The sequence below is a fragment of the Bos grunniens genome, chromosome 7 (genome assembly GCF_055505025.1).
Source record: "Bos grunniens cultivar Pamir isolate PY7600 chromosome 7, Bosgru_T2T1.0, whole genome shotgun sequence".
Classification (NCBI taxonomy): Eukaryota; Metazoa; Chordata; class Mammalia; order Artiodactyla; family Bovidae; genus Bos; species Bos grunniens.
In genome coordinates, this window is record NC_141171.1 from 18570286 (window position 1) to 18598163 (window position 27878).

General features: G+C 58.2%; 2 protein-coding genes across 7 annotated transcripts; one reads left to right on the forward strand and one right to left on the reverse strand.

Annotated features, from left to right (window-relative positions):
* On the reverse strand, nucleotides 1–23252 carry NRTN (neurturin). 4 transcript variants are annotated; one of them, XM_086410000.1, is made up of 4 exons: nucleotides 22734–23252; nucleotides 17186–17301; nucleotides 3498–3716; nucleotides 1–590 (listed from the first exon to the last, which is right to left on the reverse strand). In XM_086410000.1, the coding sequence occupies exons 3-4, from the start codon at nucleotides 3664–3666 to the stop codon at nucleotides 166–168; spliced, it is 594 nt and encodes a 197-aa protein (XP_086266126.1). In that variant the 5' UTR covers nucleotides 3667–3716; nucleotides 17186–17301; nucleotides 22734–23252; the 3' UTR covers nucleotides 1–165. The 4 variants fall into 4 exon arrangements, with proteins under 4 accessions (XP_086266126.1, XP_086266125.1, XP_086266127.1 ...); XM_086409999.1 differs by lacking the exons at nucleotides 17186–17301; nucleotides 22734–23252 and adding an exon at nucleotides 13677–13816; XM_086410001.1 differs by lacking the exons at nucleotides 17186–17301; nucleotides 22734–23252 and adding an exon at nucleotides 13133–13270.
* DUS3L (dihydrouridine synthase 3 like) lies at nucleotides 22809–27770 on the forward strand. 3 transcript variants are annotated; one of them, XR_015166795.1, is made up of 13 exons: nucleotides 22809–22948; nucleotides 23658–23946; nucleotides 24204–24716; nucleotides 25076–25117; nucleotides 25259–25411; nucleotides 25619–25735; nucleotides 25905–25970; nucleotides 26048–26158; nucleotides 26306–26503; nucleotides 26652–26727; nucleotides 27089–27277; nucleotides 27368–27496; nucleotides 27618–27770. XR_015166795.1 is itself a non-coding variant. In XM_086409940.1 (13 exons), exons 1-13 carry the CDS (start codon nucleotides 22851–22853, stop codon nucleotides 27688–27690), a joined length of 1953 nt encoding a protein of 650 aa, XP_086266066.1. In that variant the 5' UTR covers nucleotides 22809–22850; the 3' UTR covers nucleotides 27691–27770. The 3 variants fall into 3 exon arrangements, 2 of the variants coding, with proteins under 2 accessions (XP_086266066.1, XP_086266067.1); XM_086409940.1 differs by having other exon boundaries at nucleotides 26407–26503; XM_086409941.1 differs by having other exon boundaries at nucleotides 24204–24389; nucleotides 26407–26503.
* Nucleotides 27771–27878: the final 108 nt, after the last annotated feature.

Here is a 27878-nt window from a genome sequence, read left to right on the forward strand (position 1 = left end):
TGGATTTTCCACACTTTATTTTGGTACAGTTAACGCGAGAGTCCTGAGCCCTGGACGGCATCTTCTGCTGGTGGGCAGTCTGTCGCGGGGCTTGCCAGGCGGGACCGTGGGTGCCGTCGGGGCGGGGGCCGTGGCCTCCGTCTCTCCGGGCCGGCTGAGGTAGGGTCACACGCAGGCGCACTCGCGCGCCGACAGCTCGTGGACCGTGTGGTAGCGACTGTGCGTGTCCAGAAAGGACACTTCGTCCTCGTAGGCCGTCGGGCGGCAGCAGGGCTGAGCGCGCACCCGCTCTCGCCGCACTCGCCGCCGCTGGCGCAGGCGTCGCAGCCCCAGGTCGTAGACGCGCGCGGCCGCCTCGCACGCGCCTGCGCAGTAGCGGAACAGCACTGTCTCTTCCGACGCGTAGCCCAGGCCCAGCTCGCTCACGCGCACCTCGAGCTCGCGCAGCCCGCACGGCCGTGTCCCCGACCGCGCACGCGCGCGCCGCCGCCGGGGCCCCGGCCGACGGCGCGGACCAGGGGACCGCCCGGCCCATGGCGTCAGTTCTCGAAGCTCCACCGCGTCCGGGGCGCCCTGCAGCAGTGCACGGTCTGCGAGGGGATGGAGAAGGGCCGAGGGGTCAGTGGGTGGATGCATGGGAAGGAGCGCCATATCTACGCTGTTCCTCTGCGAAAAGGGACCTTGGGGTGACTCAAGGCCTAGTGCACCCTCTCCCGACCACATCTTATCTTGCTCCCTGATTCCCGCTCATGCACCCTTTCTGGGTGGCGTGTGTGTAAGGGGAGGGTTGCATATCCAGGCCCACAGGCTGGGTCCCCAAGGCTACCAGCACTCTTCTCTGGAGCCTACACCTAAGATGGACTGCCCAGAACCATTTCCTGTACCACATACCAGTCTGCCCCAACTTGAGCTGAGCCGACCCGGTGTCTGTCTCCCTGTGGGCACACCCCTCCACCACTCTCTGTGGACCCCATCCCTATGCAGGGCAGCACTGGAAATTCTTCCCTTTTTCACTGAGCTGCTCTCACCTCACTGGAGAAAAAAAAAAGGAGGGGTGGCGCTCAGCAGGCGGTGTAGTGAACCAAATCCCTGTCCCTCCTGGGCCCCAGCTGTCCCCACCCCATGCTGGTTGCCCCAGGAAACTGGCACATCCTCTCTGAGCAGTGTTGGGGGCCTGCTTCCCACACCCCAACCGCCCACTCTGGTTGAGTTGTCATGGGTCTCTCACTCCCTCTCTGGGATCCCCACCCAGACCTCCGCATCTTCCCTGAACCTCTGGCCTGTTCACAACGCCTCCCCCTGCCCCCATCCCTCCTGCTCCACCGTGTAGCAGTACTCAAGTTTCCCCTTTCACAACACCAAATCAGGGTGTGTGAGCTTCTCAAAATGCACAGAGGAGCCGCAGACACTGAGACCTGTGTGTTGGCCCCACCACATGGGGTGACAGCTACCATCAGGGGCTCCCCCCATGTTACAGGTGAGGAAACTGGCATCCAGAGGGGAAAAGAGGTGCCTAAGACCACACCACTGGCAGGTGACGGAGAGAAAACCAAACAATCTTCCCACCTCCATCCCGTGCCCAAGTTTGGTGCAAGTCCAACCCTCTTCTCCCACAACTGCCTGGAGGTGCCCTGAGCCATAGATTCCCAGGACTCCATGGCCTAAATTTATTTCCCAAGCGGCTGGTCCTGCCCCAGTGCTCTTCAGCCCCAAGAGAGAAGTGTAGACATCGGAATGGCAGGCAGCACTGAACTGACATTGGGTCTGCAGATGGGGGGCTTCCAGCCCCTGAGCAGGTGGCAGTCACTCTTGTGGTTGAGAGAGGAAATCCCGAGTTTAAGCTCCCACCTGCCCCCAAGGCTGGCACACCTGGCTGTCAAAAGAAATAGCTTCCTGGGAGGCCCAAGCGGGAAGGGCTGTCTGTCAGCCTGGGAGCTGTCTGTTCCCACAGGGGGTCTCAAGAGCAGACAAGCCCCAGTTCTGAGCCTTGCTCTGCCCACTCTGAGCCTTGTAGTTTCAGGCAGATGACAGCCCTACTTTCGTTGCACCCGCTGTACCCTGCTGTACCCTACTTTCATTGTTTGCTCAGTGAGACTTGCAGAGTCCCTACGTTGGCTGGGGCTGGGAGGGTGGAAATCAGGGGCCACCCAACAGCATCTTCTGGGAGATGGGTGGGAGTAGGGTGACAAACACTGCTTGCTCTGGGATCAGAGTGAGCCTAGCTCACTAACGATGCCTAAAATTCCACCAGTGTGCCCACCCCAAAGATGTGTGTCTAGAGTTAATTCATAGGATTGCCAGGTTAAGATACAGATCCCCGGTTCAGTGTGAATTTCAGATAAACAATAATCTTCTAGTATATCTGTTCTTCCAGCAGGCCTGGCCACGTGCACAGGATCTGGAATACAAGGAGATGATGCCCACATCTCCCTGGCCCAAGCCTGAGATTCCTCCATCAGTACATTAATCCCAGAATCTAGAACACGGACTCTGGGGTATGGAAATCTTTGTCCTTCCTCCAGTAGGGCTAGATCCAGGGACAGGATGCAGGGCAGCCAGGACCCGACGGTGGGCCGAGATCCTCCCCGATGCCTGAAATTCCACTGGGCCTTTGCCCCAGGGCCTGGAGCACTAGCTTTGGGGAGCCCGGGTCTCTGGGACCCAGTGTCCTGGGAAGGACTTAGCAGCCTGAAGCGGGGGAGCGGCGGGGGCGGAAGTGGAGCTTGCGCCGGAGGCCACCCTTGTCCATTGTGAAGACAAGAAAGAAGGATTGTGTGGGCCGGCAGGGCGCGTGTGGACTTGCACGCAGGCGTGCATGCACCCCCTACCCACAGGGGCCCACGCACACTCCCCCGCCTACACCTAATCCCCATCCACCCGTGGGGATGCACATGTGGACACACCCGTGCACCCACGAAGTCAGGGCCCACGCACTGCTCTGGCCCCACAGAACCTGCAGGGGGCAGGCATCAGGGGCTAGTGGGGAGCTGGACCATGCAGCCACAACCCCCAGGGCTGACATTTCCACTTTTCTACCTCCTGGCCTTTTCCCACATCTTCTTGCTCATCTTCTGTTCCTCTATGTCTGTCTTTCTCCCCATTTCTAGGACTCGTCCTATTTCTCAGTCTCTCTCTGCCTCCCCTGTCACCCCCCGAGCAGGTCACTAGGGCCTCCGGTCCAGCCTCCCTCTTCCTCCACCCCCCGCTGCGCTGCAGGGGCCACCCGGGCCGAATGCCCAGGTCTAATCTCCATCTGGCCCCCGGGCCCCTCAGGGCTAGAGCCTAATTCCTTGTGACAGCTGAGCCGAGGGACCCCAGTTCCCAGCATCCATCCCCTCTGACACCCCTGCCAGGCCGTTGAGGGGATTTGCACCCTCCCTCCACCCCATCTAAAATAAGCCTTTGTGGCCCGCTCCACTGCGTACAACATTCCACCATTATGGTCGCTGTGACGTTGGGGGTATCTGACTCAAGACAGGGGGCGGGGGAGGGCTTACACTGGGCCAGACGGGCGATTCGGGCATCCAGGGTGCGAGGCGGCCGGCGCAATGGGGCCAGCGCAGGTCCGAGGCGGTGGCCGAGGAGCAGGCCCTCCCGACACATCCAGATGGAGAGCACGGAGCTGCAGAGCACCGAGGCCAGGGCCGCCGCCTTCCAGCGCTGCATCCTCAGCCTGCGTCCACGGGATGGTCAGCCACACGGCCTCCGTTGTCTGTCTGTCAGGCAACAAACGAATGGGCACAGGGTGCTGGACCAGCTAGTGGGGATACAGTGGGGCCCCTGGATTTGAACCACTCCTGCTTAATGACCAATAATAATATAGAAGTGATTCATCTAGGAACCACTGAACAAGGTTGTGGGAAATGCTGCCAAGGAGGAGGTGGGCACTGTGCCAGGGGTAACCTGGGAACCGCCCCCATGTGGGCGTCCCAGAGTGCTTTCCTGAGGATTGAAGAAAGTTGAAACTTGAACAAAGGTAGGAGCTAGCCAGGCAGAAGAGAATGGCATCTCAGGCAGGGGCAACAGCGGGTGCAAAGGTCCTGAGGCGTGACCTGGAGTGGCCAATCCAGCCAGGAGGCTGCAGTGGCTGGAATCCAGGGAGTCTGGGGAAGACTGGAAGGTGAAGACATCCCCAGCAGGGGGCACTGTGGGACAAGGGTGGTGAGGAGAGGTGGTGCTTAGAATAGGTAGTCTGGGAGGCTGGAGCCCTGGGGTTGAGCCATATTAATGTCCCTGGAAGTGACTTTCCACCCTGCTCTGGGCCTAGGTTCCCTGCCCCCCCGCCCCCACCAGACAAATAGATGCCCAGAAGTGGGCAGCAATGGACCAAAGCTGCCCTCAACCCACCTCCAGGCCTTTGTACAAGTGAGTCCTTCCGTCCAGAACATTCTCTCCTCCACTGCCGCCCACTCCTTCCACTTTCAGTCTTAGCTTAGACGGTACCTGCCCCAGGAAGCTTTCCCTGATTGCGCCTCCTCCTCAGCCCCAGGCCCGTGCAAGGGCACTCTCTGGGTCCCCATAATGTCTAAGCTTCCCCTACTGGGGCACCGATTACTCAGTGTTGTGGTTGCCTAGTCGCGTCATGCTCACAGTAGATGTTTAATAACTCCTGCGTACCCCCACACCCCCACCCTGTCTGTGAAGCTCCCCGCCACTGAGCGGCCTCCAGCCCGCGTTTACATTACTCCGCCGGCCGCCCGGCGCGGGGCCTGGCGGCCGGCCCGATGTAAACATTTACACGGAGCGATGAAAGCCGGGCTGGACGACGGTCAGCGCCCCGGCTCGGCCGCGGGGTGCTGGGCGTCCCCGCGCGCGAGCCTCAGGCCGCACGGGCTGACCTGCGCGCTGCCCAGAGCAGTTAATTGCGTGCTATTTGCATCTCATTTGCGTGCGATGTGCCTGTGTCGGCGGAGGGGGACGGGGCGTGGCTAAGAGCAGTAAGTTTGGAACCACCTCTCCCCTCGCCCCAAGGATGCACCCGCACAGGACCTACACCAGACAGTAAGTAACGGAGAACGCTTATTAACCCCCTGTTGTGTACCATAAGCGGTGCTGAGCCCAGGAAGGAGGCATTGTAACCTCCATTTTATAACTGGAGAAATTGAGGCGGGAAACAGAGTGGCTTGGTCAAGGGCACAGCTAGGAAAGGATCTAGAGACTCACACCCTGATTCTTTGACACAATGCACACCACGTGGGTGGAGCAAATGCTCTGGAGTCATTCTGAGGACCTGCCACTGTTGGTGGTATTGGATTTTTTTTTTTTGGCCACGAGGCATGCAGGATCTTCTCCAGCCAGGTGATGGAACAGGTGCCCCCTGCATTGGGAGCGCAGTCTTAACCACTGGACTCCTAGGGAAGTGGTTAAGTGGAAGATACTGCTGTTATTATTACTGTGGTGATAATATTATTACTGTCAGTAGGGTGATGGATAATGAGGGCCCCAACCTGGGGCCATGTAAACAAACCCTGGGCCAGCCTGGAGTTCTGAGGACATGTGCAAAGGCCCTAGGGCAGGGCCATGCTTGGCTGGTTGAAGGAATCACCAAGGCAGCCCCATGTCGCTAGAGCAAAGTGAGCAAGAGGAGGTGAAGGCAGGGAGGTGACGAGGACAGGTTGTGCAGGTCATGCAGCCCTGTGGGTTGGGAGGAGAAGACTTCATTCTCAAGGTTGTGCAGCAAACAGGTCAGTCTTGGCCATTTGTCAAGTGCCCAAACCCACCGCCTTTACTCTTAATGAGCCCCTACTTGATGCCAGATCCCATTGTACAAACTTAATGCATGTTATTAAGTCATTTTAACTTCACAAGAGTCCTTATTCCCATTTTACAGATGGAAAAACTGAGGCCCCAAGTGGCAAAGTGACCTGCCAGGGTCACAGAGCTAAGATGAGAACTCTGGTGGCCTCACCCACCCTGGCAGGGGGAGACATGGAAACCCCCCCAGGTGCAAGACCTCTGGTCGTCACACCCAAGTCTTGGAGTGGCGTGCCTCAGTTTCCCTGTTAGATTGGAACAAGGTCCCTGTACAGCACTAGTGTAAAACAGGGGGCTGAAAGGATAGATGGGTCTCCAGTCCTGAGATGGCCCAGCCACAGGAGCCCATGGTGGCCTTGGAGCTGCAGACCTCCTGGAGCTTTGAGGGGGATGGGAAAGCAGGGGACCGCTGGTGGAGGGGACCTGGCAGGCACAGCTGATAAGCGTCTGCAACAATGGGCCTTTCTGTATGGGGGTCACCCAACTGGTTTGTCTCTGGCGTGGACCTGATGGGGAGCGGGTGTGGCGGAGGGCATGGAGGGGGAGACCAGGTGTGCATGAGCTGTGTGCTTGTGTCATGGGGAAGGTGGGCACTCACACAGCACACTTGGAGGCTCATGTTCACACCCAGCCTTCCCAGACTCACACACACTCTGACTCGCTCAGCACATGTGCACGCGCACGCGCGTGCGTGTGCACACACACACACACACACTCTCTCTCTCTCATGTGTGCCCAATCATTGTTGCATGCACACTTTCAGACACTGCCCAGCTCACACATTCTGATATGCTCAGATGCTGTCCTGCTTACACACTCAGTGGTCTCACACACCCTCAAACAGAATTCCACTCACATGCTTGAACACAATCACACACTCCGGTGTTCTCCCACCTAGAACATGACCATGCACTCGAACGTTATCACACCCTCACACCTGAACATCATTGCATTCACCTGCTAGTGTGTTTCATACTCTCACATGTGGGCATTTTACTCACAAACATAGCATTCAAGCACTACCACTCACTACCACACACGTGCACACACATCCTGATTTGCCCTTGGGAGATCCCCTGATCACACCCCTTACACTCTCTCATGCCCATGGGAGCTCTCGCACACCCTTGAGACTCACACTCCCACACAAATCAAGCACCTTCACACTCAGACACATATTGTCTCTTGCACGCTGACACAGAGAATGGGCACGCCACACACGTGCTGCCTCCAAGCCACCCCTTGTGCACTTGAACTTGTGCGTGCACAGGCGTGCCTGTTATCACCTGCATCCTATATTCCAGCCACGCTCGTGCAAGCAGGCATGCAGACACACACATCCTGCCAGTGCTGGGGCCCTTGGCTGCCAAGATTCCAGGCGACATGGGGCAGTGGAGGCACAGCAGGTTGCGAGGGGGGAAAGGGGAATGTGGGAGGCAGAATGACCCAGAGGAAAAGGCCTGCTCTGCCCACACCTGCTGGCCTTTCAAGTGCCACCCATCTGCCAGACAGGACCTGGTCAGGGGTCCCCTCTCAAGCCAACAATGTCCAGACCCTGGAGAATTCTCATTGCCTAAGGAAGGGGGCATCTCCCTTCATGGGGGTCAGGTCAGCCTGAACTGCAGCAAGAGGGTCCTTGAATGACCTCAACTTCTAGCTGGAGGCCACAGAGTCCCCAGGGCTGGGAGGGAGGGGAAACTGAGGCTCAGAGAGGGGTGATGAACAGCCTGTAGACACACAGCCAGCTGGATCTTTCCAGTTATCCAAGGAGCAGACAATTAGGGTGAGGGTGTGAGGGTGTTCCTGGCAGCTTCTTTGATGGTGCCAGGAAACACTGCTCGTTATCTTGATGTCCCGGCAATGCTCCAAGTTTCCACCTTTCCACAGAGCTTCCCAGGGAACACCCACCAGGCATACCTGTTCCCAGGGTCACCAGCCTTTAGCCTGTGGAGCCGCTGGCCTCAGGGAGGAACCTGATTCATGCTTGTTCCCAAGGAGAGGTTGGAGGAGAGGGGAACCCTCCGCCCACACACTCAACTCTCTAGTCTGGGGGAGGCATGCCTGTCTCCATCAGGCAAACTCCTACTCTTCCTTCAAAGTCCCAGCTCCTATAGCCCCTCCTCCCGAAAGCCATGCCTGCTCCCTATCTTGACCGTCCCCCCACAGCTGCAGGTCCCTCCCCCTTGCCCAGCTCTGCCAGCATAGTGTGTGGGTCCATATCTGTCTTTGCTGGATAGGAGGAGCTTCTGGAGGGGCAGTCTGGGCTGAGTCCCCTCAAGGCAAAGATGGACATTGAGAATTCCATCCACAGTCACCAGGCTTTTGCCCGTGTGGTGCCTCCCTCCACTAGCACTGTTCTCCCCCTGAACCTCACCCCCAGATCTGTCTCTGGTCTTCCTGTATCTCTGTTTCCCCAACTTCAGAAAGGGTCCGAGGGGGTCCACCCCACACTATAGGAATGACCGGGTTGCATGTGGGGCTGTCATTGCCACCCACGGGCAGAACAAGCCAGGCTGGGAAGCCACGTGGGCAGTAGTGGGAGTGGCTGCCCCTGGAGAAGGGTATTTCTGGATGCTGCGGCACCTGGGGTCCAGACAGCTGAACTCACATCCATGTTCTGCCTCTTCCTGGCTGGACCACATGGCAAGCTCCTCCCCCTCTCTGAGCCCGTTTCCCATCTGTACAATGGGCTTCCCAGGACACATCCTCATCTGGAGGGCCATTTTTGTTCAGTAAAGCCCTGCAGGCCTGGCCTATGGCAGCAGTGGGGCCCGGGTGTCAGACGCCTGTGCTTGCACGCCCTTCTCTGCTTCCTCCATCAGTCTTCCAGCTCTGGGGCTGGCAGCTGGGCCCATTCCCCAGGCAGCCTTGCTCATTTTGTTTACCCCAGATGACCCCTGGGGGTTCCCTAGGGATCCACTGATGGGGAAACTGAGGCCCCATTTCATGATGGGGAAATGGGTGGGACTTGATCTTCTCTCCAGACAAGATTCAATGGTTCTGCAAAACGAGAAACAAATTCCACAGCCCACAAAAATGTGCCCCCTCCCTCAGAGGGCCCCAGGGCCCAGCCCCACCCTGTGGTGGGGATGGGGAGGCCGGGGCAGGCGGAAGCCAGCGTCGCACATCTGCAGATAAACCAGGAACATCTGGCTAGCACAGCTGGTTCCGATGTCGCGTCTGCGGGGGCCAGGGGCCAGCCTGTGGGGCGGCCTCGTGGGAGGGTGCAGGCACAGAAGCCCCCTGCAGAACCTCCCAGGCCTGGCTAGAGGTGGGAGCCCAGCCTCTCCTCTTTTTCCTCCAACCCAGAAGCTGCCTGCTGGCCGATTGCTAGAACCATCGCTGGCTCCCTGCTACTCTGAGAATCAAGTCTCGGGTCCTGAGCTTATCCTAAGGGGCTCTGGGTCTGTCTTCGCCAAAGTGAGGCTGAGGAGTAGACTTCTGGGGAGGACTTCTGTGTTGGTTGCTTTGTGATAATAGTATTAAAGAAAAATAGCTAATACTAACCCTAGTGAACAACACCATTGCTGCTGTTCTAAGTGCTTTACATCTTTTAGTGCCTTCGTAGAAAGGTGTGGACCATTTTATCCCCATTGTGTAGACAGAAAAACTGAGGTCCAAAAGACTGAAGTGTCTTCCTCAGGGTCAAACAGAGCATGAATGGCCAAGCTAGAATTTGAACTCAGGTGGCTAGGCAAACTCCTACTCATCCTTCAAAGCTCCAGCCTCAGTGCCCTCTGTTCCACATTCGTGAACACTGTGCCACATGGCCTTCCTCGTACAACCAGAACAGGAATAATAACATTAACACCTGGCGGTGCTGGCCGTTCCGTTTATTTAGTGCCGAGACCTCTGCTGAGTGCTTTCCACAAGTTTATTTCCGCCCCCCTCACAGTCCCTGGAAAAGATGTTCTTATTATTAGCGCCGTTGACCACATGGAAACTGAGGCTTGGAGAGGTAAAGTGACTTGCTCAAGATCACACAGAAATTAAGTGGCTGAGCTGCAGTTGAACCGGGATTTGACTCTAAACTTGTTCTCTCAATGTCTCCACAACCCCCCATAACAAGGGTAATGCTGGGGGGTGGACGGAGAGAAGCAAGGTCTTGCTGTTTAGGAGGGACTGAGGTCCAGGGAAGGAGAGTATTTTCTCAAAGACACAGAGCAGAGCAGCACTAGCAAGTAAACAGAAGACCCACTGTTCTGCCCCCAACTCATTCACTCAACACATATGGAGTGCCTACTAGGTGCTGGGCTGGCCAGGGAACACAGGATGGCCAAGGCCAACTGGGACTCCGCCTTGGCCAAGCTCAGACCATCCATTAAGGGAGATGGATAATAAAAAAGAGAGAAAGATTTTAGGGAATTCCCTGGCAGTCCAGTGGTTAGGACTTTGCACTTTCACTGCTGGGGCCCCAGGTTTGATCCCTGGTTGGGGAACCAAGATCTCACAAGCTGTGTGGCTACAAAAGTAAGAGAGAAAGGAGGGAGGGAGGGAGGAAAAAAGGGAGAGAGAAAGAAGAAAGCAGTAGAAACTAACACAACATCATAAAGCAATTATACTCCAGTTAAAAAATAAAAGAAAAAAATAAAATTAAAGCCCAATAAAAAATAAAGGGTAATTTAGAGGTTGTCAGTGCAACACCAGCCCCCAAATAAAACAAGGTGAAGCAATAGTGACCAGGGTTGCTTTTAGGCTGAGTGGTCAAGGAGGGCTTCTCAGAGGAGGCAGGATTTGCGCTGAGCCCACGTGAAGATCTAGAACAGTGTTCTAGGCAGAGAGAAGTGCATGAGCAAAGGCTCAGACACAGGATGATAGTTTTTCAAAAGGACCGGGGTGACCAGAGCAAACTTAGCCAGGGAACACCACAGGGAGATGAGGAGAGATGGGGGGGCTCCTATTCCCCACCAGTGCCCAGTGCCCACTTCCTATACTGGCCACTGTTCAGGCGTGTTCTTGGGGAGGCTGGGCCGGGGAGCGTGTATGTGGTGGGGCTGCCTGCTTTTCCGACCCGCTGTTTCTGGCCTGGTCTTCTGCGGCTGGCCCATAAAATTCCCACCTCGACCATACCAGGCTGGTCTGGCTTAGCCAAGCTGGCCTGGGACAGGCCTTACAGGCATCTGGGGCGGGCGTTGGGGGGGGACCTCCCCGGGGGAGAATAACAGGATCAACCTAATGAGGCCTGGCACGGCTGAGCAGCTGGCATGGGGCCCAGTGGGTGGCGCGAGGGACATGGGTCCTCTAGGAGGACGCCATACAAACCTGGCCTTGTGACAGAAAGGGAAACCAAGGCACAGACCTCTGACATGTCTCAAACTCTAACACAGGTGTCCTGGGAAGCAGGGGACCCGAGTCACCTTTTCTATGTCCCCAAGTTCAAATTCTGCCTTGGGGTCCTGACATACTGAGCTCTTTAGGCACGGATGGTGGGGCCCTTGCTCTGGGCTTTCTTTCCCCCACTGGGAAGTGAGGGCCACCTGCTGGATTTCTTCCAAGGCCAGACAAAGCCTGAGTCCTCTGGGATTGTTAGTTAAGATCTTTCTGCTCCTGAACACCGATGCCAAAGTGTCCCAGGTCCTACTCAGGCTTCCTTGGTGGCCGTTACACACCCTGAAAGTCCAGGAGGCTGGCTGGCTGTTTTGAGAGCCTCAGGCCTGCCCCCCACCCTCCCCCTCATGAGTGCAGCAGGCACCGGGCCTGTCTTATTTTCTGCTTCGTCCTGGTGCACAGCTTGGCACACGGTAGCTTAGGGCTCAGGAATTAATTACATGGCACATAAGGAAAGATCCCTCCAGCTTGCCCAGCCTCAGTTTTCTCAGATGTGAAATGGGGAGAACCAGCGTCCCACTGTGCCTGCTCAGTTGATTCACTGGGCAGAGGGAAGATCCTGTCTCCCTTCATGGGCCTTGACTCCCCTATCCCACCTTGGGGAACCAGGAAAGCTGCATCTGCAGAAGAATCCCAGAACCTCTCAGCAAAGATGGCTGCACCCGATGATGCCAGATGCATTAAAGGACCTGTTCCTCTCTCTGTGTCTCCAGCTCCCATCTCCAGGAATCTGTCCTTGAAGGCCCCAGCCCAGTTCTCTGTCAACCTTTCAGAATGATCTCTCCCTCCCACACTCAGGCCCCCTGGATTTTCCAAAACCACCCATGCACTTTCCTGCCTCCAGATCTTTGCATATGCAGTTTCTACTAGCTGGATGCTTTTACCTGTCCCACTTAGAAAACTCCTACTCATCCTGCACAGCCCCAACCCCAATGGCTCTCCTCTAGGAAGTCTCCCCTGACCCTCCTACCCGGAGGTAGTGCCTTTGCTCCCCACTTTGGCCTCCACCTTGGACTCAAGTTTGTCTTCCTGGAAGGACAAAGCCCAGGAGCCTGACCCCAAACAGAGTCAGCTACACCATGGCAGTACATGTTGGTGGAAGTGATATCTTGGTTGTGTTCTTTGCCTGGCTGCAAACTGTTTGGTTCCCTCTCTTGTCCCAGACTCTTGAAAGCTGTATCCATTTCTCACCCCCTGAAAACTGAGGCCTATCACCTGAGAGACAAGCAGTGATGGCAGAACCTCAGACACTGCGCCCAGCTGTAGGGAGGCATGATTTGGTTTCTTCCCTGCACCTTTGGAACTAGCTCTTTGCAGCTCTCTGGGAGTGGGCTGTAAGGCCTGGGAGTGGCTATGGAACCTCAAACCTCAGCAGTCCTAGAATGAAGGGTGTGGGGAGAGGTGTCCAAAGGGCCCAAAGCAAGGGGCTGGGGGCGGGGAAAAGCTGGCAAAACTGAAAGTGTCCCCCAACTGACATCCGCCTAGACCAGTCATGCCCTTTTAGGGCTTCCTCAGCCTGGGGCTTTTTTAAAGACAGACAAAGAATGCCATGCAACAGACAGAAAAGGATGTTGGACAGGGTGGACATGCACAAGTGAGGAAAATCAGGGGTCTGGCGTTTCATGCCCCCCACATAGGCCCTAGTTCTACTCCCCAGATCTGGGCTGCTGGCCTCAGCCTTGCAGGTAACCACAGACCCACTGAGCCAGGCCAGTGGCACCATGATATATGTATGCTGGTGCTTCCTGGGGAGGGGACTGTGGTGACACCCACCCCAGGAGAGAAGCCACTTCTGTCTCTGGTCCCAGCCCATATCTGCCCACTGTCTGCAGCCTCCTCCACTTAAAGACTGTGAACTGACAAACCACACTTTCTGGGAGAATTTTGGGACCATCCTGAATATGAGATGTCTTTAGTAAAAAGAGGAAGGAAGACCGCTCTTTCTTCAAATTTGGTCTTTGCCCTTAAGGGACACCCCCCCCCCCAAAATGGTTTCGCGCCCTCTTGCGGCTGCATAAGGCTCCAGGAGCCTAGAGAGCTGGGCCCTTACCGGAGGACACCGTGTCCCCGGCGGCAGCGGCGGCGGCGCGCAGGGAACGCGGCTGGAACGCGCCACTGACAGATGTTTACTTCTGCGTGCAGCTGGGCCGCGATGGCAGCCCCCCACTCAGGGTCCGTGGGATCCGGTTGTCCCCCGCGGCCCCTTGTAGACCACAAGGCCGAAGGGGTGTCTGGGTCTCGCCCACCTAAAGGCTGGGGAAGGGTGTCCGGCTGCTCCTGTTTCCACCCCCTCTCCAGAAGCATACAAGGGGGTCCGAGGAGGCAGAAGCGCGCCCGCCCCGTCGGACAGGGACCACCCCCTCCCCTGGCCATACGCTAGCTTAGAGAGGCACTTACATCGCCCTCCCGACCCCCTACCACGCGCGGACCTGTCGCCTCTTGACCCCACCCTCATACACACGCTTGTTCTTGGCTCAAAGCGGGAAGCTACTGGTCTACCGGGAGTCCCTGGACGCCCCCGCAACCTCCGTCCATGGGGGCCAGTCCTTCCCCCGCGCCAGTCCTCTGCGGGCCCCCCTTCTGCCCTTGCTTACCTGCTCTGGGCGCCCTAATAGCCGTCAGTGGCGGCCGCGCCTGCCGCCCGCGCCGGCCCCAGCCCCTGCCCCGGCCGCCGCGACCGCCATCCGGGCCGCCTGGGCCCGCGGCGCCCGGGGGGGCCCGGGCCGGAGGGGGCGGCCGCGGGGGGGTCGCGGCGCGGGCCGGCCCATGGGGCCCCCCCGGGCTCGCTCAGCCGCGGGCTGCGGCCATCCCGGCCCGGCGGAGGCTGGGGCTGAGGGGGTGCCCTGGACGGCCTGCGGCTCGGAGGGCGCGGGGCGCAGGGGCGCACGGACGGCGCGGGCGGCCTCAGTGCGCGGCGCTGGGGTCCGAGGCGGCGGCGCGAGGGGCCCAGACGCTCCGAGCGGCTCCACGGCGCGCTCTCCCGCCGCCTCCGCCGCTCCCGCCGCGGACGGCTCGGCCGGCTCGGGGCCGGGGGGCGGGGCCGGGGGCGGGGCCAGGGGCGGTGGCTCGGATTTCCCGGGACTGGGAGACGCCCCCGCCCAGTTCCGCCCAGCCAGAGGGGGACCTGAACAACGCAGGTGGCAAGGGTGCAAGGACAGCAGCAGCCCCCTGGACGGCGATATCCGCTGGCCCCAGAGGCTCGGGCGGCGCACCTTTGTAAAGCCCCTCTCCAAGGGCCTCTTGCTGAGATAAGAGCCACAGTGCCCCCCATGCCAGTCCCTCGACCTTCAGCGTTCCCCACTCCACAGAGAACCGGTCTTACTGCCAGACCCCTCCCCCCCCCCCACGTCCTGCTCGGTCCCCTTCAGGAACGCAGGGCCCCAAGAAGTCTTCTCGCCAAGGGAGCCCCTCGGGGGATTTCCCCCGGGACAGCGTCCCTCCAGGTTAGCCATATCCCACTCCCACTTCAAGAACCCCGACGGCGCATCTTCTATAAATCCGAGACTTCTCCAGACCCCCCTAAGATCCGCCTCCGTGGAATTAAGAGCCACAGCACTCCCCCGACACGGTAATCATGGCCCACAATTTCCCTCTTCATCTCACTGGGTATTACGGGCCCTCCAGCCCCTTCCCAGGTCCTCATTCCAGAAAGCTAAAGGTCCCCTCTGGGACCTAGTTTCCCCCGAAGATAGCAAATGAGACCCTAAGACCGACGTCGGACGGTACCCGCTGTCCACAGAGCCTCTCATCAAGTGGCAGTTCTCCTTAGTCTGGCCTCCAAGCCAGATCCCGCGGGGGGATATCTTCCCACCCCTGGCTCCCTGCGGCGCTCCCCTGGGCACCAAGGCCCAGCGCGGCCCAACGAGCCAAACCCACCCGGCACCCTCCCCGACGGCTCCGCGTTCCCAATGCGCCCCCTAGCGGCTCCAAAGGGCTCAGGGGGCGGGGCTGGGAGGGTGGGCGGAGGCTGATCCGCCATGGCCCCGCCCCACCCCGGCCTAGTTACGGTGAAACACCCGCCCCAGAGTCCCGCCCCCTGCCCCAGCGCTCGGCTCCTGCCCTCTGGGTCCCCGCCGCCGCCTGCGTTCCTGGAGCCGGGTTCTGGTTCTCACTCCCGCGGCCTCCCGCGGCCTGATTTCTTGGTGCCTCCTCACTCTGACTCAGGCCGTCTGCATTCCCCTGATTCCAGCTGCCTGGGGTTTGTATGGCTATTAGGTCTTGAGGCCCCCACCCCCACCCCCACCCCCACCACACAGGCACCCCAGCCATGGGGGTGTGGGGCGCACTGGACGCGCGAGCTGGGTGCAGCCTGGATTCTGAATTTGTCGGGGAAGGAAAAAGGGTGAGTGTGCGTCAGAGCCGGAGCCCCGCAGCTGCCCGATTCCAGTCCAGGATGCAAAGAACAGGGATCTGTGCTTGCCTCTCCGTGCCTCGGTTTCCCCGTCTGTAACACGGGATGTTAGCAGTAGATCCTGCAAGGGTTGCAGTAAGGATTGAATTGGTAAGTATGAGTAACCATGCCACTTGCTGAGCAATGTCCACGCGTCTGCCACTACTGGTGTCGTTAAGGACTCACTCTCAGCGACACACACACACACCCTGGCCGGGAGGGAAGGGTGAGGCACTGACCACCAAACCTTATTCCAGGCAGGGTCACACCCAGCGCCATGCTTGTTCTCACGCATACCCGCACACCCTTCTAGAACAGCGCCATCCCTACACACACACACACACACACACACACACACACACACACACAGAGTTCCCTGTAGAGACACAGACACACGTGCTATTCACGTGCTTAGCAGCCCACTGGCCCTCAGAGCAACCCCAGCGGATCTCCACGGTACGGAGTAGGATTGCTCCTGCACACACGTGTCCGCTTGGTGGATTGTTACACATACACACACGCCCTAACCCTCTGACAGTCACACGCAAGGCCGAGCATCGTGTGCCCACTCCACAGCCATGAACGCACAGGAGTCGAGGAGACTCTGTTGTCATGCGTACTCAGGCGCACACGCACACACCGTGCCGGTCCGGGAAGCACAGCCCATCTGCATACCCGTATCCAGACCAGGAGCCCACCCCCACCCCGCCAGCCATCATTAAGCTGTTACCAGCGGCCCCTTGGCCGCCTCCGCTCACCGCACACCGCCTGGACCCCCTCCCTCCCAGCCTAGGCTGGGAGCCATGGGGGCAGGGGCGTACAGACACATGGGGTGCAGGACATACACATGTGCCCACCATGTGGACGCTCGTAAAATGGTTGCCCTGGTAACAGCGACTTGAAAGACCAGGTTCTTCCTCTGGGGTGGGCAGGGGGACAGGGGCGGAGTCGAGGGGCGGGGCCCCCGGGGTGTAGGACTCATGCTCACCTTCCACCACCGTGGGGAGACTCGGTCACGCTCCCCACTTAGAAGGAGACCCCTGCACACTCAGGGACATACACATTGACCCAAACACACACGGAGGAGGCAGCCCCTGTCACACTCAGGCACCCAGAGCCCCGACCCACCTCAAGGCCGGCCCCACGTGATCACACCACACAGGTGTGACCCCCTCTGACATCAATGCATGTCACCTCATACAACCCAGCACGCTGGCCACTTTCTGTCGCCAACCACAGGCTTTGTCACCCCCTGGACAGGTGGTGACAGACACCCTGTCACACTGGCTGACTCACACAGCGGCGGGAACTGGTGCACACATGACATGCCCCCCCACCTCCGTCACGGGAGCTGTCTGAGCCGGGCTGCCTGTGAGGCCAAGGGGATTCAGGGGTTGGTTCTATTTGCAGGAAACATGGATATTTACAATGCTTTATTTTTAAACCTTGCTTGTTCCAGACTGGGCTACTGTGGGGCGGGATGGGTGGAACCCAGCCTTGAACCTCCCACGCTAAAAGTCAGCCCGTGGCTAGGGACTGTGGTCTTTCAGTGCACGGATTGGGAGGGTGGTGAAGCTCAGTGAAGAGCAGGGGGCACTCAAAGGCATGTGACCTCTGTGACTGATTTGAGCTGGCTGGCACCAAGGTCAAGGCTGAGGCAGGGGCAGCCAGGCCCAGACACCTGCCCATCGCCACCTCCTCTCCCATGCTTACTGGGAAATTAGTTCTGCTCCTTTACTGACTCCTCCACAGCACATCTCCGCCAGGTAGCTCCAGGTGAGGCCTTCCCTTCCCCAGCGTGCTGTAAGCCCATGGGGCAGTTGTGAAACCTGAGAATCAGAGAGGTCAAGACATCAGCCCCAGGTCACACAGTAAGACAGCAGCTCAACTCTGGGGCTGGATGATTACCAAACATGTAACCACTGTCCCCCACTGCTCCTCCAACCCTGTCCCTTCTGGTCAGAGGGCCCTCTGCACCCCCCACCCCCGCCCGATGGTCACTGCTTCCCAGGGGAGTGTTCTGTTCCTGGATAGAGGCTGAGGCAGAGGGTTAGGGAGGCTGGTGGCCATTGGCCAAGACGCAGAGACTTGGCTGGTAGAGAAGTTTCCATCTTAACTCCAGGAGCTGGTCCAGGCCCTGCAGCCCCATGGCTGCATTTCGGGGACCCCTCCAGGGACCAGCCCATGGAGGGTGAGGTGGCCTGGCGCCTTCTGTGTTCTCTGTCCCTCCAGCCACCCCTCCAGTCAGAGCATCCTCACACACTGAGTGTTACTCCATCCCCCCCAATATGCTGGTGGCTGAGCTCGCTGTGCCTCAGTTTTCCCATTTGTGAAATGGTTCCCGTGTTTCTTCAGCACAGGGTTGCTGATGCCCAGCCAAGAAGCTCCCTGAAACCAGGCTCTAGGGCTCTGGATTCATCAAAGTTATCCTCACCCTGAGCTGGACAATGCTGAGGGCAGAGAGAGGCCTCGGCTCCTACCGAGAACACAGCTGGACACCCACTCCTGGCCGAGGGTCAGAGCAAGGGCCCCAGGGACCAGGGAAGGAGCCAGCCGGACTGGCCAGGATGGGGACCCATGAGGCCTGCGGGCGGCAGGAAGGAGCAGGCTGATTCCAGGAGAGGATGATGGAAAAAGCAGGGCCGCCAGCTGTCCCTGCAGGGCCATTTGCAGCCCCAGGTCACAGGTCGAAGGCCCTGTCCCTGGGGGTCCCAGGTCGGCAATGCAGGAAAGCCATCAGGCTGGGGGGCGGGGCAGAGGGCTAGGGAGGCAAAGGGGCCTGGGCCTGGGGTTGGGGGACACCTAAGAGGTGGAGCCAGGGCTGAGAACCTTATGGCAGATCACAGACAACCCACACACACACAAAAGCCACAAATGTGTGGACATTGAGTGTGTATCCACACACACACACACGTACAATAGATACACACGCTCACAGATTCATAAATATGCACATCAAAACACAGACACCCCCCCCAAAGTCAGTCATGCTCTGCAGATGTGTGTACACACTCACTAATGCACACACACACACTCAGATGTGCACGGCAGCCCCAGATGCTAAGGCTCACAGGCACCCCACAGCACACACCTCCCAGCACCCTGGCCCTCACCACCCGCCAGTCTGGCCCTGCCTCCTTGCGTCCTTGGCCCAGGCTGCCCTAATCCTGGTCTCGTGTCCTGAAGCCAGAAGATAAGGGGCAGCTGCAGCCCCAGATAAAGGAGGCGAAAGCCGCAAATCCGGAGCGGCCCGGCGGCAGCGGGCAAAGAGCCCGGGCCACACCTGCCCTGCGCTTCCTCTCCCATCCGACCAGCCAAGAGGGACAGAGAGAGGGCAGGGGAGACAGTGGAGGGAGAGAGAGACAGAGTGGAGGCAGGGCAACCATGGGGGCTGGCAACAACAGCAGAGAGATGGAGACAGATGCAGCGAAAGATGAAGAGAGGGAGAGAGATGGAGAGCCAATATGTGGGGAAAAGAGCGAGGCAGAGAAAGGTATGAGATAGACACACTGAGAGAAGGAAATACAGAAAGAGAAGCAAAAAATGCTAAGCCAGAAACAGGAAGAATAAAAGGAAGGGACGGAGGCAGGGGGAGCCCCAGTGCCTGGGCAGAGTGCCAGCGGCACCTTCCCAGGCCCAACTCCACCCCCTCCTGAGTGCCTCAGTCTCCCTACCTGCTCAGGGGCCCCAGGGCAACCTGCCTCCCTCCTGCTTCCTCAGATCAACCAAGGTCAGGCATTTGTATGACTCAGGCCCAGTTCAGTGTTGCAGGAACATCTTTCTTGGTGTCCCCACACTCTCCAGGCTGGCACCTGGGAAGTCCTCAGCTCCTTGCCACAGCCTCAGTGAGGGTGGGACACCCCATCGGGCCAGGGGAGGTATGCCCCCAGTGCCTCAGTTTCCCTAGCTATGACAAGATACAATCACTCAGCAAGTGTTCAGGGAACCCCTACTGTGTGCCAGGCCTGGTACATGCATGCTGAAGACACAGAGGAGCCGAAGCCGACCCGATGCCCACCAGTTCTGGACTTAGTTTAATGAGGGGAAGATCCTCAATGCCTCCCTTTTCTAGAGAAGATGATGCTGAGAACAGAAGAGTGAGTGGGGTACCCAAGGTGACTGGGTGTGGGAAACTGTTACTGGGAGAGGGAACCGCATATCTGAAGCCTGGGAGGTAAGACCAGCTCACGGGAATTCTGGCATTAACTTGGTACTTGAGTTCAGGGAGTGAGGAGGTGAAGAGGCATGAAGCTGGGGAAGGCAGCAGGGGCTGGACTATGCAGAAACTTTGGGGCTATAGTCTAGGACTAGGGAAGTAGGGAGCCAAGGCAGGACTGGGAGCAGGGGAGGGTCATGGTCAGATCTGGGTTTTAGAAAGAGGTGTGGGAGGCTGGGCTATTGGGGGTAGGTTGGGAGATTGAGGCCTGGAAGGGGAGTTGCCGGGAAAGGGGACAGGCTAGAAAGAGACTCTGGAGAGAAAGCAGATTGGACATGGGGACTGACAGGCTGTGGTGGGAGGAGAGGCTGATGCCCAAGGTCTCTGGCTAGGCAATGGGGCAGTCCCCAGACCTGGGACCTCTGCAAGCCATTGATTCAGGTAGAGTTGGGATGAATGTCTGTTTCCTCCACACAAGGTCAGAGACAGGAATAAAGGAGCTAATACATGAAAAGAGCTTAGAACAGAGCCCAATATACAGTAAGTGCTCAATAATTGTGCAGCTACTGGTAAATGATTAGTACTATGCCATTAAAATAATGCAATATTATAACAAAATAATAACAAGCAATTAATAATGTGTCACTTATATTAATACCCATATCATGGTTATTACGGATTCCCTGGCAGCTCAGCTGGTAAAGAATCCGCCTGCGATGCAGGAGACCCTGGTTCAATTCCTGGGTCAGGAAAATAGGGATAGGCTACCCACCCCAGTATTCTTGGGCTTCCCTAGTGGATCAGACAGTAAAGAATTCACCTGCAATGCGGGAGACCCAGGTTTGATCCCTGGGTCAGAAAGATCCCCTAGAGAAGGAAATGGCAACCCAGTCCAGTATTCTTGCCTGGAGAATCCCCATGAACGGGGGTGCCTGGCAGGCTACAGTTCACGCGGTCGCAAAGAGTTGGACATAACTGAGTGACTACGCAGAGCACAGCACATTGTTATTAATTGCCAGTCCACAATCTCCCTTTCTCTCCCTACAGGAAGGCTTTCTGGATCGCCTTACACAGAGAAGGCTCGTTGTCACAGGGCAAATCCAGGAAGCCCTAAGAAGGGTCTTCTTGAAGCCTGAGGCCCAGAGAGGGGAGTCCCATTCCTGAGGTCACCCCCTGTGGGCCTCAGTTCTCCACCTGAACAACTGTTTCCCCAGAGAGATCTGGACGCCTGTGGGATGATGTCCCGGGAAACGATGGTAGAACCTCAGAGGGCAATGGGGCGGGCACCTCAAGAAGAAGTGAGTTCCTGTCCCTGGAGGTGGGTAAGTGGGACAGAGTCTCCCAAGGACTGCTGTGGTTTCTTCCAGAGTCCCTGATTCCAAGTTTTATTTCCAGTTTGTCCTATAGAGGGCGGCAGAGGCCAGAGATGGAAGACAAGCTGCTCCCTGACCCCCATTCCATTTTCCCCCAGGTCTTAGAAAAGCTGGAGTTAAGCCTGTTGCGGCCTCAGGCAAATCCTTTCCCTCCTCTGGCCTCAGTTTGTCCCTCTGTCACTCAAGGAATTCAGTCTCTGTCTCATTTCCTTGTTCCAGGAAAGCTTTGTCAAGGTTAGCGGTAAAATGCACGGGTGGCCAAGAAATTGGTTATTGACATCCTGCACTGTGTTCACATAATTCGAGGCAAATAATAGTGATAAAGAAATAGCAACGTTGGATCCCTGAGTCAGGAAGATCCCCTGGAGGAGGACATGGCAACCCACTCCAGTATTCTTGCCTGGAGAATCCCATGGACAGAGGAGCCTGGCAGGCTACTGTCCATAGGGTCGCAAAGCATTGGACACAACTGAAGTAGCACACAGTAGCAACAATAGTACTCTTTAATGTTTACTGACTGTTATTTATTGAGTCTATAATTTCTAAAACTGCTATTTTTATCAGCCCCATTTTTCTGATGAGGAGACTGAGGCACAAAGTTAAGGACAATGTTCTCAGTTGGTCAGCAGAAGTGCTGGGATTCCAAACTGGCAGGCTGAGTCCACAGCCCAGAGGTGCCTGTGCTGCACCAAGGCTCTTCCAGGAACAGGGAGCTTTAGGAGAGTGCAACAGGCAATGGTGGGGACTGTGGAAAATGGGGACTAGATTCTGCTCTCCTTGGGCTGTTTGTTCTCCACTTCCCTGGGATAAAATCCCCAAGCCCTCCCCAAAGCCTAGAGGGCCCTGCATGACCTTCACCTCCCTGTTCTCACCTCCTCCCTCTCTCTCCCTTGCTCACGCAGCTCCAACCACAGAGGGCTCACTATATGTCTAACACACCAGGCAGGGTCTTGCCTCAGGGCCTTTGTACTAGCTGTTCCCTCAACCTGGAGCACTTTTCCTTCTGATATTCCTGTCTCTCTCACTCATCTCTTGCAAAACCATTAAAATGTCCCCTCAGTGAAAAAGCTTTCCCTGACCATTCTATTAAGAACCGCAACCACCAGAAATGGTTTTTCCACTTCCTCTTCCCTGCTTCATTACCGTCCAATATATAGTATACCTTACTTATGTATTATGTTGACTGTCTTCACCACTTCTATCTAAGCTCCTAAGCATAAGGATTTTTTGGTCTGTTTTATTCACTGCTGTTTTGCTGACTTCCTTGGTGGCTCAGATGGTAAAGCGTCTGTCTACAATGCGGGAGACCCGGATTCAATCCCTGGGTTGGGAAGATCCCCTGGAAAAAGAAATGGCAATCCACTCCAGTACTTTTGCCTGGAAAATCCCATGGACAGAGGAGCCTGGTAGACTACAGTCCATGGGGTCGCAGAGTCGGACACGACTGAGCGACTTCACTTCACTTCGCTGGCGTCTAGGATAGCATGTAACACATAGGCATTCAACGAGTTACTCGTTTAAAGAACACCCCAAATAAAAGTAGTAGTGTTTTAAAATTCCATCAGGAAAACAAAATAGTTCTGTAAGCCGACTGTGGCCCGCGGGAAGCCAGTTTGAGAGCCCCAAGAGACTCATTGAACACTTCCGTTTCCCGCAAAGGGATCAGAGGTAGAAAAGGGACCCGAGGCCCCAGCCCCTCCTAGGTTCCGCCCCATTACGTCGATGCGCGTACAATTGCGTCACTTGGAGCGACCTGGGCATGCGCACTTCACCAGCAAGACCCGGGAAGACACACACGCGACCCGGAAGGCCTTTCCGCGGCACTCCAAAGCGGGCGTGAGGGGGGCCGATGGCGGAGGGAGCGGCAGTAGTTTCAGCAGAGAGTGATGGTGGTGGCGATCTAGGAACCGTCGAGCCGGAACGGGGAGTGGCGCCCATCAAACCTCAGTGAGTCGCTGGGTCAGGCGCGGCCCGAGCAGTGCTTGCCGGGAGCTGGGGCAGCGGCCCAGCATTGGAAGTTCGCCGGCTCTTGTGTTTCGGCCTTCCGTCCGCTCGCAGGGTCAGCGAGCACCTGAGATCACGCACGTTGGGAACTGTCACATGCACGAAGGGAGACCACGGTGCATGCTGGGGTGGGCGGGGTCTGGGGCGGAGGCCGCAGTGCATGCTGGGGACTGTAGGCCTAGCGTATGGCGGGAATGGCGCAAGAGCATTGTTGGCCAACCGCCGCACTTACAGGTAGGGACTTGTGTCTGAAGCTAGTGCCGCGGGGCATGCTGGGTCTTGGGGTCGGGGGGTGGGGTGGCTGAAAGGCATGCTGGGAAATGTGGTGGCAGCGGACCCGTTGCAGAGCACGCTGGGACTTGTAGTTTCTTGTAGCCTAAGGTCGCCAGGGATGTTCACATCTGATATTTGTACTTAATTCAGTTCTCCAGTCTGGGCACTGGGGACTCAGGAACAAAACAGATCCTCCCTGCGGCCTTGAAGTGTTCCTCGGCTGGCAGCTGGCTAGTTCTAAGTAGGGAGTACCCCATCAACAGAGGCATGTAAACAGGGGCAAGTGTTCTCAGCCCCTTTCTCTAGCGTTCATGAATCTGAGCTCAAGGCAGGATACTTCTTTTACAAGCCCTCCTTTCTTCTGCCTCTCTGCTGGCAGATACCTCACCACCAAGGAGCAGTTCCACGAATTCTTGGAAGCCAAAGGGCAGGAGAAGCCCAGCCAGGAATCCGAGACTGTAGACCCTGCTGGCAATGACTTGGCTGAGCCTGAGGCCAAGCGGATCCGACTGGAGGACGGGCAGACAGAGGACGGCCAGGCAGAGGAGGCAGCTGAACCTGGGGAGCAGCTTCAGGCTCAGAAGAGGGCCCGGGGCCAGAACAAGTGCCGGCCTCACGTGAAGCCCACCCACTATGATAAGAACAAGCTCTGCCCCTCTCTGGTCCAGGTGTGCGTCACTGTTACCGAACGTCCCAGATGCCTTGAGTGTGAGCCTGTCTGCCCCCTGTTCAGTCTTCATGACGTTATGATGTATCGTTATTGTTCCCATCTTCCAGGTGAAGAAACTGAGGCTTGGTGAGGTTTCTGCCTTGTCTGAGGACACACAGCCAGGAGGGGAGGGATCTGAGTTTCAGACCTAGGCTGCCCGACTGCCTTCATCAAGGTCTCTCTGTCCTCCCTCATTGCCTCTCTGTTTCCTTGCAGGAATCAGCTGCTAGGTGTTTCTATGGCGACCGCTGCCGCTTCCTGCATGATGTGGGCCACTACCTCGAGACAAAGCCTGCTGACCTTGGCCCCAGCTGTGTGCTCTTCGAAACCTTCGGCAGGTGCCCCTATGGTGTGACCTGCCGCTTTGCCGGGGCGCATCTGGGGCCTGAGGGCCAGAATCTGGTGAGGGAGGGGTTGGTCCAGGCCCCGCCTGTCCGCAACGGCCTGGACAAGGCCCTGCAGCAGCAGCTGCGAAAAAGGAAGATCCACTTCAAGCGTGCAGAGCAGGCTCTGCGCCAGCTGAGCAGGGGCCCGCTGCCAGGCCCCACCCCCGAAGCCACTGTCCCCGAGGGCAGGGAGGCCGAGGGTGCCCCAGGGCAGGACAACTGTGACATCCAGCTGGCCCCCCAGGAACTGGACACCGTTGGCCCTCCCAGTGGCCCTTTAAGGACCTGCGGACCCCTGACAGATGAGGATGTAGTCAGGTTGAGGCCCCATGAGAAGCGGCGGGTATGTGTCATGGGCCCCCTCTGAGGACACTAGCAGCGTCGGGGGCAGACAGAGCTGGACACACTCCCAGCTCCAGAGAGTCCGGGCTCTAACAGAAGGGGGCAGTGGAAAAGGCTTCCTAGAAGGGAGGGCATTGGGACTGAGGCTTTGATGGTTGAGTAGAAGCTCTCTAGCAGAGAAAAGCATGGAGAAAAGAACTTTCCTCTTGGAGGGATTAGGTGACCTGTGCAGAGGTGTGGAGGTGAAAAGGAACCAGACTTACTGGGGCAGGACAAAGCCTGTGGGAAGGCTTGAGGCTTGAGAGGCCTTGAAAGTCAGATTCGTGGGTGGAAATTCAGTGTGCTTTTTTTCCCTTTCAGCTGGACATCAGTGGCAAGCTATACCTGGCCCCACTCACTACGGTAGGACCCACAGCGGGGTGGGCAGGTGCTGGCAGTGTGCTCATCACAGCAGTACCCACTGCTCCCCCTGCCCTGGGGCTTGGGTCCATGTCTGGGGTCCTAGCCTGCCATGCCCTTACGTGTGCATTCCACTGTCCCCAGTGTGGCAACCTGCCCTTCCGCCGGATCTGTAAGCGCTTCGGGGCGGACGTGACCTGCGGGGAGATGGCTGTGTGCACCAACCTGCTGCAGGGCCAGACGTCTGAGTGGGCCCTGCTCAAACGCCACCCCTGCGAGGATATCTTTGGCGTCCAGGTTGGTGGCGCCCCGAGGAAGGGAAGGAGGAGGGGCTCTTGGCTGCCACGTGTCAGGTGCAGGGTCAGGCTCTCCTGGATCACCTCCCAGACCCCCTGCCTCAGCTACTGGCCACGTGCCAGCCTGACGCACCTGGAGGAGCTGATAGCCTCGGCACGGGGCCAGGCAGGACAGCCCCTCACTCTCTGCCCACCCACCCGGCCACAGCTTGAGGGTGCCTTTCCTGACACCATGACCAAATGTGCCGAGCTGCTGAACCGCACCATCGAGGTGGATTTCGTGGACATCAATGTCGGCTGCCCCATTGACCTCGTGTTCAAGAAGGTACCCAACATTCAGCTGAGTGGGTGAGGGTGGAGTTGCTCGGAATCTGTGGGGGCCTCTGTGCCTTGCTTTCTGCATCCGGACAAGGAAGGCAGTGGTAGGGTGGGAGCTGGCATCAGGCCCAGCCTGGGCCCGGCCTTCCCGAGCTCCAGCCACCTGTCTCTCCCAGGGCGGGGGCTGTGCCCTCATGAACCGCTTGGCCAAGTTCCAGCAGATCGTCCGTGGTATGAACCAGGTACTGCTCAAGATGACCACCCAGAGCCCTCACCGACCGACCCCAGGCCCTGCTGCCGACCACTCCCATTCCCACAGGTGCTGGACGTGCCGCTGACCGTGAAGCTCCGCACGGGTGTCCAGGAGCGTGTGAATCTGGCTCACCGGCTGTTGCCCGATCTGCGGGACTGGGGGGCAGCTCTGGTCACGGTGGGTCTTGGGGCGCAGTGGGCGTCAGGGCCCCGAGGCACTTCCCTTTCTAACTATCCCTCCCTCCCGTCTCCTCTCTCCTGGTCTCTGGCTCACCCTCCATCTCTTGTCTCCGTCTGTCCATCTCTCTGTCTCTCTCTCTCTCAGTCCGTCTCTCCCGGGTTCTCTGGGTCTCTTTCTCTCTCTCTCTATGGTCCTCTGCTTCCCCGGCCCCTCCTTCCCTCCCCACACGGCCGCCTCTCCTCCAGCTCCATGGCCGCTCGCGGGAGCAGCGCTACACCAAGCTGGCCGACTGGCAGTACATCGAGCAGTGCGTGGCAGCAGCCCGCCCCATGCCCCTTTTCGGTGGGTCCCCACAGGTCACACACCCAGGCCCACCCCTCACCTGGGCCCCTCCCTGCCCCGATGGGGGGCTCCCGGCTGGCGAGAACTCCTCATGCCCTGGCACCCCTGCCCAACGTGGCTCCCTGAGACCCCGGCCTCTGTCCCTCAGGGAATGGAGACGTCTTGTCCTACGAAGATGCCAACCGGGCCCTGCAGACTGGTGTCGCGGGGGTCATGATCGCGCGGTGCGTGTGCCTCGGGCTGCAGCTGTGGCCTTAGTGTCATAGCGTGGAACTCTCAGGCTTTTTTTTTTTTTTTTTAATTTGGCTGTGTCGGGTCTTAATTGCAGCATGTGGGACCTTTGATCTTTATTATAGGATGTGGGATTTTTAGTTGGAGCATGTTGGGTGTAGTTCCCTGACTAGGGATGAAACCCAGATCCCCTGCATTGGGAGCATGGAGTCTTAGCCACTGGACCACAAGCAAAGTCCCAAATTTTCTGGCTTTGAGCGTTGTGTGAGTGTGGCTGGGAGGCCGGGGACCGTGGTGTTGGGGGCCGGGGTTTCCCCAGCGGCCCACTGACCGCTGCCTGCCGCCCACCTCCAGTGGCGCCCTGCTCAAGCCGTGGCTGTTCACGGAGATCAAGGAGCAGAGGCACTGGGACATCTCGTCGTCCGAGCGCCTGGACATCCTGCGGGACTTCACGCATTACGGCCTGGAGCACTGGGGCTCGGACACACAGGGCGTCGAGAAGACGCGCCGCTTCCTCCTTGAGTGGCTCTCCTTCCTGTGCAGGTGGGATGGGGCGGCGGGGCGGTGGGGTGGGCCAGGCACAGTGTGTGGGGAGCCCCAGCCCAACCTCATTCCCGCCACCCTCGCCCACAGGTACGTGCCCGTGGGCCTGCTGGAGCGGCTCCCGCAGCGGATCAACGAGCGGCCGCCCTACTACCTGGGCCGCGACTACCTGGAAACGCTCATGGCCAGCCAGAAGGCAACCGACTGGATTCGCATCAGGTGCCCAGGAACTGAGGCCCTGGGGGACAGGGGGATAGACGACCTGGTGGGTCTGGGGTGAGCTGGACTGGGGGCTGCCCCACACCAGGCCTGACCCCGGCTGCCTGCCTCCCTCCCACAGTGAGATGCTGCTGGGACCTGTCCCGCCCAACTTCGTCTTCCTGCCCAAGCACAAGGCCAATGCCTACAAGTAGCCACAGGGGCCGGAGGGGCATCTGAGTACCCAGAGAGCCCCCTAAAGCATGAGAAGACAATAAATTTTATTCTTCTAAAACTCAGGCCTTTCTGTGACCCTAATGCTGCCCTTGGCCCTCTGCCATCCCCACCCCCAGCCCCGCCTCACCCCTTCACTCATTCACCAGCCCTGTGCTGGCCACTGCTG

Excerpts from the sequence above, each read along its gene's own strand:
- DUS3L (XM_086409940.1), top strand. The coding sequence starts at position 22,851 with ATGGCGGAGGGAGCGGCAGTAGTTTCAGCAGAGAGTGATGGTGGTGGC. Across the intron at positions 22,949-23,657 it reads GTGGCGCCCATCAAACCTCA|ATACCTCACCACCAAGGAGC; the intron begins GTGAGTCGCTGG and ends CTCTGCTGGCAG. Across the intron at positions 26,504-26,651 it reads CCGCCCCATGCCCCTTTTCG|GGAATGGAGACGTCTTGTCC; the intron begins GTGGGTCCCCAC and ends TCTGTCCCTCAG.
- NRTN (XM_086410000.1), bottom strand. The coding sequence starts at position 3,666 with ATGCAGCGCTGGAAGGCGGCGGCCCTGGCCTCGGTGCTCTGCAGCTCC. Across the intron at positions 591-3,497 it reads AATCGCCCGTCTGGCCCAGT|ACCGTGCACTGCTGCAGGGC; the intron begins GTAAGCCCTCCC and ends ATCCCCTCGCAG.